Here is a 10,453-nt window from a genome sequence, read left to right on the forward strand (position 1 = left end):
ATGTTTACTAAGTGGCTTACTCCGGATTTACATAAAAAAAGCGTAAATGGTAAGATGCGACAAATTTGACAAAGTTTGCGACTTTTCTCATCACTTGCAAAGGGCCCATGCACACGACCGTATTTTCATCTATCCGTAAATAGATTCGTAGTCGTCCGTAACTTATCCGTATATACGGAACGTTACCTGCAAATACGGTCCGTAGTGCATCCGTATTTGGTCCGTATATACGGATCCGTAAAAAAGAGGGAGGCTGCAAATGATGTCACCAACGCGTTGCATAGCAACGCTTCCATAAATACGAACGCGTGTTTGCGGAAGCGCCCTTAAGCTTCTATGGCAGAGTCCGTGCCGTAATTACAGACAAAAATAAGACCGGTTCTATAATTTTTTCAGCACGGACACCCATCCGTAAAAATACGGAAAGGTGTGCGTGGCCAATAGAAATGAATGGCTCTGTGATAACGGATGAAAAATACGGTCGAGTGCATGGGGCCTAAGCTAGAAAAGTGGGTGTGGCCTCTAAGGAGACGTAGTTTACAGCACATGCGACATAACTGTACGTGAGCACGCTCATACTCAGCCGGGGTTGTCTGTAACATTCAGCCGATTTCCTTGCTGTAACAGCCGAGATTGGCGTTATCGAGAACTCCAATCCTGGCCGTTTAACTTTTTAGATATCGCAGTCAATAGCGACCGTGGCTTCTAAGCTGTTAGAAAGGAAATGGCCCCAACCTACAGCCCATCACCCCCACCTGTGATGCCATCGCGGGGTGCTGATGGTTGTGATAAAGGCAGGTCTTAAAAGGAGGCGGTAAAAAACACAATATACTGCAATACATATTGCAATAAACTGTGCAAGCGATCCAATGCTCCCCAAATAAATTGGATTAAAAATTATCAAAAAGTTGCATTTACCCTATAACAAGTAAAACCAACAGCTCACACAGAAAAAAAAGTAGCAGGTCACTTCTTTTGTAGCTGATTTTCCATTGACATTATAAAGAAGGCCTCAAAAAACGGCTGAAAAAGACCTCAAAGAAGCTTCAAATAAAAAATGCTTTGTTTTCAGTTTTAAAAATGCCCCAAAATCGGAGGCTGTTTTCCCTTTAAAAACAGCCTCGTAGTTTTCAGCCACTTCTTTTTGTAAGAAACACTCAGGAGAGGCAGCAGTTTTCTTAGATGAAGAGAGAACCTGCATACAGCACTGCTTACATACAGCATTGAGCTCTCTCCTCTCCTGCACATCCTCTCACTCTGTGTAAGATACAGGCTCTCCCTCTTCCTCAGTCTTATATAGGGCTGGGCTCTCCCTCTAAAAAGACATCTTGAGAAAAACATAAAAAAAGAGAGAAAACGGCGCTCCTCTAAGGTGATATCGTTCTGATATATGTTGGATAGGACATTGGTGAGTTGTGATATGCCTGATGAAGACCACAGTGCGTGGTTGAAACGCGTTGCAGCAACTGAATTTTTATTGTTTTTAATAGCATATTGAATAAAATCGTTGTACCAAACTCTGACGATTTTGTGAGGATACTAGTTCAAATTCACATCTGAGCGCCCGTCTAGAGGAGCAGTTTTTTCTTCCAAATTTGCATCTAAAAAGACATGTAATGGGGGCATTTGTAAAGTTTCTATTAGAGAGGAGGCACTAACAGAACGATCTGCTTATACAAGCAATGATAGGAAGGGGGAGGAGCTGCAGCAGAAAAGACACGCCCCTGACCTGCCAGCCTGAAGAAAATCTAGCACAGGAATACGAGCAATGAATGGAGAGATCTCTGGATCTATGTAAGATACAGGGCTGGTTCTAGCTTTTAGTAAGAGCTCGTCATGCACTATATTATGTCTGATTCCTTCTTCCCATATTTTATTTATTTATTTCTCTTTTCATTCTGGGGCAACCCCTTTAAGTTACATTCTACTTGAAGTCAATGTATATGTTGTCAAAAACTATCACCGTAAATATTGTGTGACCCAATTGGTAGCAGAGAGCCCTTTTCTGATCAGTTTGTTTGGCAGCTTCACATTGTTATATTTAAATTTATTTTTTATTTTTATTATTGTAGTTCTTGAAGATTCAGCAAAATCTCTAACCGAGACCTCTCCATCTTCATTTGGACACTGTTCTCCACCTCTGCAGCCTACGGCAAGCAGCTGCTCCCCTGGAGATAACAGATTCCACTCTCTCCCATTTAGCCTTTCCAAGATGTCCAGTACTAATGGCACAATGGGACACACTCCCCTCTCATTGTCTGTGCAGTCGGTCATTGGAGAATTAAACCATTCATCCCTTCAGGACAGTCCTCCCGGGCCACCATACCTGTCTAATATGCACGGCCTGGAGGTGGGATCACTGGCTGAAGTTAAAGAGAACCCTCCATTTTATGGCGTGATCCGCTGGATTGGTCAGCCTGCAGGAGTCGGTGAAATGTTAGCCGGACTAGAGCTGGTAATTGGAAACATATTTTTTAGTTAGGTCATCAGTAGTGGTCAAGGCATGAAGACAATGGGGGAACTTGTACTATGGGTAACACCATTGTCCTTTTTTAAAGTGTCATTGTCTTATGACTTTGGCATTTTTAGAGGTAATCTATAGTTTAGAGAGGCTTTTTCACCACATTATAAGTGACCTATATTGTACATAATGTGATCGGCGGTGCTGTAATGTAGATTACTGCAGTGTTTTTTTATTTATTTTTTTTGTGTTTTTTATTTTTAGTTATGACCTATATTCGCTTTATGCTAATGAGTTTCTTAATGAACAACTGGGCGTGTTTTACTTTTTGGCCAAGTGGGTGTTGTGGAGAGAAGTGTATGACGCTGACCAATCAGTGACCAATCAATTTTCATACACTTCTCTCCATTCATTTACTCTGCAGATAGCGAAATAGCTATATCGCTATATGCAGCCACATAAACACACTATAACTTTACTGCAGTGTCCGGACAATGAATATACATTACCTCCAGCCAGGACGTGATGTGTATTCAGAATCCTGACACTTCTGTAGTGAACGCTTGCCTTGCTGTAAATATCACACAGATGCTACAGAAGTGTCAGGATTCTGAATACACATCACATCCTGGCTGGAGGTAATGTATATTCATTGTCCGGACACTGCAGTAATGTTATAGTGTGTTTATGTGGCTGCACATAGCGATATAGCTATATCGCTATGTGCTGTGCAAATTAATGAAGAGATGTTAGGGATCTGCCAGGTACTTCATCTAGGTATACTCCTGGGATTAATCAATCCACACCTGAGGCCAGACCTGTTCGACTGACACCATCTCCCACCAACCAGGGTGGCAGGCTCAGGAGTGGGAGAGCCTATCGCGGCCTGGTCTGTCGGAGTTAGCTCCGCCCCCTGTCCTTTATTACCTGCCCTGTTCTCTCCCTCAGTGCTTGTAATTCTTTTGGATTCCTGGCCCCACTGCTGCTTGCTCCAGCCTGCTTCTGCCGTGCTTCTGCCTTGCTGCAGTTCTGCTTGACCTGCTTTGCTTTGCCCCTGGCTTGCTTCTGTCTCCTTGCCCGCTTGGGTGTACTCACTTCGTCCTGGTCCTGACTGTCCGTTCGCCGCTCCGTTTCCTCGTGGCGTTCCGTGGCTACTGCCCCTTCCCTTGCATGTTCCCTGTTTGTTTCCCTGTGCACTTAGACAGCGTAGGGGCCGCCGCCCAGTTGTACCTCGTCGCCTAGGGCGGGTCGTTGCAAGTAGGCAGGGACAGGGCGGTGGGTAGATTAGGGCTCACTTTCCCTTCACCTCCTTCCGGCCATTACAAGAGAAGTGTATGACGCTGATTGGTCACTGATTGGTCAGCGTCATACACTCCTCTGTACAACACCCAGTTGGCCAAAAAGTAAAACACGCCCAGTTGTTCATTAAGAAACTCATTAGCATAAATCTAATATAGGTCATAACTCCGACAAAAATGATCGTTTTTCTAAATAAAAAACACTGCTGTAATCTACATTACACCGCCGATTACATCATGTAGGAGGTAGGCCACTTATAATGTGGTGACAGAGCCTCTTTAAAGAGGCTCTGTCACCAGATTATAAGTGCCCTATCTCCTACATAATCTGATCGGCGGTGTAATGTAGATAAGTGGTTTTTATTTTGAAAAACGATTATTTTTTTAAGCGAGTTATGAGCAATTTTAGATTTATGCTAATGAGTTTCTTAATAGACAACTGGGCGTGTTTTTACTTTTGACCAACTGGGTGTTGTACAGAGGAGTGTATGAGGCTGACCAATCTGACCAATCAGCCTCATACACTTCTCATTGTTCCAGCCCAGCTTCTTTTACTGCACAATCACACTGTAACAATGGGCTGGAACAATGAGAAGTGTATGACGCTGATTGGTCACTGATTGGTCAGCCTCATACACTCCTCTGTACAACGCCTAGTTCGTAAAAAGTAAAAACACGCCCAGTTGTCTATTAAGAAACCAATTAGCATAAATCTAAAATTGCTCATAACTTGCTCAAAAATCGTTTTTCAAAATAAAAACCACTGTTCTCTACATTACAGCGCCAATCAGATTATGTAGTAGAGAGGGCACTTATAATCTGGTGACAGAGACTCTTTAACATAAATTTGGGAGCACTTGTAGTGCACTACCTTGTAATGTAGACAGCATTAAAATTCAATCTCTGACTGCTGATCTCCAGGACTGCGTGGTGGGGGTTAAAGTGTATTTATACTTTCATAAAACTTTTGACTTGTCATAGGGACATGTCAGAAGTTTTGATCAGTAGGGATCCGAGCACTGCGATCCCCACTGATTGCTAAAATGAAACTGCAAAAGCGCTCAGCCGCTTCGTTTCTAATCGGCTCTGCTTGTCCTTCCTCGGAAAGCTCAGTGAGCAGTGTACAGGCTCGATAGAAAGTCTGAGTCCGTACACCACTCGCTTGTTTTTCTGAGGAAAGCCGAGCCGACCAGAAACGAAGCAGCACACACTCTCTTTAGCGATTCTGCTGCTTCGTTTTAGCGATCGTTGGGGGTCTCCGTGCTTGGAGGCGCACTGATCAAAACTTCTGACACTTCACTCTGACATGTCCAAAGTTTTATGAAAGTTTAGTTAAACTTTAATGACATAGGTGCATGTTATATGGTTACGTACAGGTGAAACCTCTATGGCTTTATTGCATCAATCTAACAGATTTGCTACATTTTATCAAGCGATATTACAAAGTAAGTTTGTGTGTGTGTGTGTGTGTGTGTGTGTGTGTGTGTATATATATTTTTATTTTTACTTCTGCCATATTTATCTATACTTGTAGAAACCCTTTAATCTCATAAATGTTTTTTTTGTTTTTTCATTAGTGGATGTGCATCCACTTTTTTTGTGTTAATTCACAATCTTTCAGAAGTGTAGTGCATCCCTGAGAAATGTAATGTAACAAACAGAATTTTTTTTTTTCCCATGGTCATTTTATCAGGAGGATGAATGTGCAGGATGTACAGATGGCACTTTCAAGGGGACAAGATTTTTCACCTGTGCCCCCAAAAAAGCACTTTTCGTGAAGCTGAAGAGCTGCAGGCCAGACTCCAGGTTCGCGTCACTACAGCCAGTCTCCAACCAAATAGAACGTTGTAATTCTTTAGGTAATGACATGTGATGTAAACCATCCTAATAGGTAGATCAGTAAATCATCACTAAACTAAATGCTGATTTCATTTTCCTGAATGACCGTTTTTCATTAATTCAAATAATGATTTGTGAAAAGTTATTCTGATAGTATCTGTAGGGACTGATCTTCTAGTGTTCACTATAACTGTGGGGATTCGTATAAAACCGTACTCATATGAATTAGCAGTAATCTTAGGCCCTGTTCACATCATATTATGGCCCTTGGTTTGATGCACGTGCCTCGAAAAGCTCCTGACATACCTCCAACGGAAGGCTGCAAATAATCCCACTGTATAGGTACGTTTTCCATAGGCTCCCACTGTAAAAAAAAAAAGGAAACTTAGAAGGTAATGTTTTTTTTTTTTTTTGGTGTTTTTTTTTTGTTTTTTTTTTTATACAGTATGGAATAGTTTAGTCTACTATTCTTTTGCTTAATACCGATGTATACCAGCCTGTTGGAGACCTAAAGGGTACTCTGTCGGGTTAATGGAGCCCTATGGGTACTCTTAGGCCGAATTCAGACGACCATAGTATAGATCCGTGTGCTGACCGTTAACCCCTTAACGCATTATCGTGTAACTGTACGTGATAAGGGTTAAGGGGAAGTATGGCGCTCGGTCACAGGCTGATCGCGCTCCATACACAGCAGGTGACGGCTGTATAATACAGCCCACACCTCACTGCAACGGGCGGAATCAAAGATCACTTTGATTCTGCCCGTTAACACCTTAAATGGCGCGGTCAATCGCGATGGCAGCATTTAAATTGCTAGAAGCAGGGAGGCGCTCTCTCAAACACGCAATCGTGCTCCCCCCCCCCCCCCTGCGTGGCACGATCGGCTGTTTACAATGGTTGTTATGGCAGCCTGGGGGCCTAATAAAGGCCCCAGGGCTGCAATCTTTGTACTTCTTTTCAGGGCTTCAAAGGAGACTGTCAGAATCACGATATACTGCAACTCATTAGTATTGCAGTATATCATGCAAGCGATCCAACGGTCGCTGCTTCAAGTCCCCTAGGGGGACTAGTAAAATAAGTAAAAAACAGTTAACTTTTTTTTTTTTTCCCCTAATTCAAAGTTTAAAAAAATAAAAGTTAACATAACTAGTATCGCCGCATCCGTAAAAGTCTGAACTATCACAATATAGCGTTGTTTAACCCGCTCGGTGAATTCCGTAAAAAAAATATATATATATAAAACACGCAAATTGCTGTTTTTTTGGTCCCCTTACAGCTCAAAAAAATGGAATAAAAAGTGATCAAAAAGTCGCATGCACCCCAAAATGGTATCGGTGAAAACTGCAGCTCGCCCTGCAAAATGTAAGCCCCCACACCGCTAAATTGATGGAAAAATGAAAAAGTTACGGCTCTCAGAATATGGCGAGACACACAAGATTTTTTTTTTTTATTTAGCAAAGTTTTATTTTTTTTAAAAGTGGTAAAAAATAAAACAAAACATAAATTTCGTATTGCCGTAATCGTATCGACCTGTAGAATAAGATGAATAAGTAGTTTTTACCGCCTGCTGGACGCTGTAAAAAAAACAAAAAACCCCCACCAAAAAAAGGCGTAATCGCTGTTTTTTGCCCATTTTACCCCACAAATATTTTTTTTTCAGTTTCCCAGTACATTATGCGGTACAATAAATGCTGCCATGAAATTCAACTTGTCCCGCAAAAAAACAAGCTCCCATATGGCTATATTGACGGAAAAATAAAAAAAATCATAGCTTTGGAAGGTGGGGAGGAAAAAAACAAAAGTAAAAATTGGCTGAGGAGGGAAGGGTTAAAATAACGGCCAACTCGTGCAAATTTCTTGGCGCTTTTATTTTTTATTGGGTTCAGTCGATTTTCCATCATGGTGTTTGTCATCTTAGCGGAAAAAATAGCGCACCATGATGCACGATTTTGTCCAGCATTTTGGACCAGATCTGCGACGGAGGCTCCTAACGGACCCTTTGACGCAGATATGAGCAGAACCTTACCCAGACAGGGAATTACAAGCTGTTGTGCGTCTGTAGAGAGAACTTGCTAGATAATAAAGTCCTGTGATCACAGCAGCAGTGCCACTGATTCAAGCCGGTAGCCTTGCTCTTTCAGCTGTGTGAGAAAAGTGTGTTAACGGAGGAATGACAAGTGTAATGTGAGCTCACAGGGTTATAGAAGTAGTGACCGGGACCGGGTTGCATCTGCTCTGTGGCTTTTTAACATTACAGAGAGTGGTAACCACTTTGTCTTAAGAAAGTCTGCAGCACAAACTGCTGAGATTTGAAGGGAAATGTTTCCTCAAAGTAATGTACATGAGGATCTAAGAGCACGGTGGTGTCTTATTTTGCACAGGTGGTACGCTTTGACTTTTTTTTTGTGGATTGCACTTTGCAAACGGGTAAAACTGATCCTTTATGTTAAAGTTGAAGTCAAGTTGAATCCTATCTACAGAATGGCAGCCTTCAGCACAAGCTCCATAACAATTATTGATAAAATCCAACCTATTTTGCACAATATTATTTGGTTGTATTTTATAAAAAAAAAAATCAAGCTGCCATTAATTCTTTTTTAGAGATGTGCGTGCGCTTGAGGAGTAGTTTGAGCCGGTCTTATTTCTAGTATTATAACTGTATATTTTATTATGTTATATTTCAAGCCTTTGGAGGATATTTGAGTGAGGTTGTTGAAGGGAACACCCCCCCTAGAACAGAGAAGGAAGGCTTAGAAGTCATGATTGGAAAAAAGAAAGGTATCCAGGGGCACTACAACTCCTGCTATCTTGATTCAACCTTATTTTGGTGAGTATATTCTACACCTCCGGGTTATCTGGTTTGTGCCTGCCTAATTTATTCTCTTCTGATAGCAGAAAGTAATTATTATTTGTCTTTTTCCATGAAGTTTATTCTCATTCAGTTCTGTGCTGGATTCTGTCCTCTTGAGGCCGAAAGAAAAAACAGATGTTGAATATTACAGTGAAACACAAGCTCTTCTTAGGACGGAGATTGTGAACCCATTGAGAATGTAAGTGACACCACAGCTGTTTGTGTAATATTATGTGCAGATGTAGCAGAGCTGACTTAGTCATAAAAATCTTTGGCGCTCCGTCTTTAGAACGCTCTATATGATGATAATGCAGTAAGTCCTATGTCCTTAGAGTTTCTTTCAGGCAGTTTTGAGGCCTAGTGTAATACCACGTTGAGTTGAGCCAAAAAAACAAACTCCGCCTTGCTCCATTTGACAAATTTAACCCGTTAGTGACCGCCAATACGCCTTTTAACGGCGGCCATTAACGGGCTTTATTCTGATGCATATGCCTTTTTACGGCACCGCATCAGGATAAAGTAAACAGCAGGGAGCTGTCAAATCTCCCTGCTCTCAGCTGCCAGAGGCAGCTGAGGGCTGGGGGCGTCCCTGCTCTGCCGTGTGAGATCGATATAAGTATCGATCTCACCCGTTTAACCCCTCAGATTCGGTGCACAATAGCGTGCACCGCATCTGAGTGGTTTTGGAGAGAGGGAGGGAGCTCCCTCTCTCCCCCACCGACACCCAGCGATACGATCGCCGAGTGTCTGTGTCTCCAATGGCAGCCGGGGGCCTAATAAAGGCTCCCAGGTCTGCCTGAAGCAAATGCCTGCTAGATCATGCCAGAGGCATGACCTAGCAGATGCCTGTCCGTTTTAAACGGACAGGCAGTAATACACTGCAATACAAAAGTATTGCAGTGTATTATAATCGCGATCAGAAAAAAAGTTTAAGAAAGTTAATTTTAAAAAAAATGTGAAAAAAAAAATGAAAAACCCACTTTTCCCCTTACAAAATGCTTTACTATTATAAAACCAAAATAAAGTAAAAAAATTACACATATTTGGTATTGCCGCGTCCGTAACGACCCCGACTATAAATCTATAACATTATTTAACCAGCACGGTGAATGCTGTAAAAAATGTAATAAAAAACTATGGAAAAATTGCTGTTTTCTGTGAATCCTGACTTTAAAAAAATGTGATAAAAAGTGATCAAAAAGTCGCATCTACTCCAAAATGGTACCAATAAAAACTACAAGTCTTCCCGCAAAAAAGAAGCCCTCATACAACTGCATCGGCGGAACATTAAAAAAGTTATGGCTCTTCAAATATGGAGACACAAAAACAAATCATTTTGAAAAAAAAGCGTTTTTACTGTGTAAAAGTAGTAAAACATACAAAAACTATACAAATTTGGTATCGTTGCAATCGTAACAACCCGCTGAATAAAGTTATTGTGTTATTTATATCACACGGTAAACGGCGTAGATTTAAGACGCGAAAAAGAGTGGCGAAATATCAGGTTTTTTTCTACCCCCCCCCCCAAAAAAAGTTGATAAAAGTTAATTAATAAATAATATGTCCCTCAAAATGGTGCTATTAATAAAATACAACTTGTCCTGCAAAAAACAAGACCTTACACACCTCTGTCGACGCAAAAATAAAAAAGTTATAGCTCTTGGAATGCGACGATGGAAAAATGTAAAAAATGGCCTTGTCATTAAGGTCTAAAATAGGCTGGTCATTAAGGGGTTAAACCCTGCTACATCTGTATCAATACATAAATAGAGGGATGACCTATGTCCCAATTTCCCAGTTGCCATCTCAGTAAATAGCAATGTGCTCTCAGAGTTTTGGACTTGTCTGGGCCTGCAGGTTTTATAAAGTAGACGTCCATATAATCTATCCAATCTATCTGTTATTTGTCCTCGCTTGTTACAAAAGGAGCTGTCATGTAAACCGATAGTGATAGAATCACTTGAGATGAATATTATATTTTGCAAAATTTACTGCCCCCTCCAT

General features: G+C 41.4%; 1 protein-coding gene across 4 annotated transcripts in view; it reads left to right on the forward strand.

Annotated features, from left to right (window-relative positions):
* Nucleotides 1-10,453, forward strand: part of CYLD (CYLD lysine 63 deubiquitinase) — a 59,820-nt gene that overhangs the window by 27,453 nt on the left and 21,914 nt on the right. For all 4 annotated transcript variants that reach the window (XM_075837524.1, XM_075837525.1, XM_075837523.1 and 1 more), the window contains 4 exons: nt 2,073-2,455; nt 5,453-5,618; nt 8,284-8,425; nt 8,526-8,648. In XM_075837524.1, coding sequence (XP_075693639.1) covers nt 2,073-2,455; nt 5,453-5,618; nt 8,284-8,425; nt 8,526-8,648 — 814 coding nt within the window. The remainder of the gene's footprint in view (nt 1-2,072; nt 2,456-5,452; nt 5,619-8,283; nt 8,426-8,525; nt 8,649-10,453) is intronic.

This window comes from Rhinoderma darwinii, chromosome 9 (assembly GCF_050947455.1).
Source record: "Rhinoderma darwinii isolate aRhiDar2 chromosome 9, aRhiDar2.hap1, whole genome shotgun sequence".
Lineage (NCBI taxonomy): Eukaryota > Metazoa > Chordata > Amphibia > Anura > Rhinodermatidae > Rhinoderma > Rhinoderma darwinii.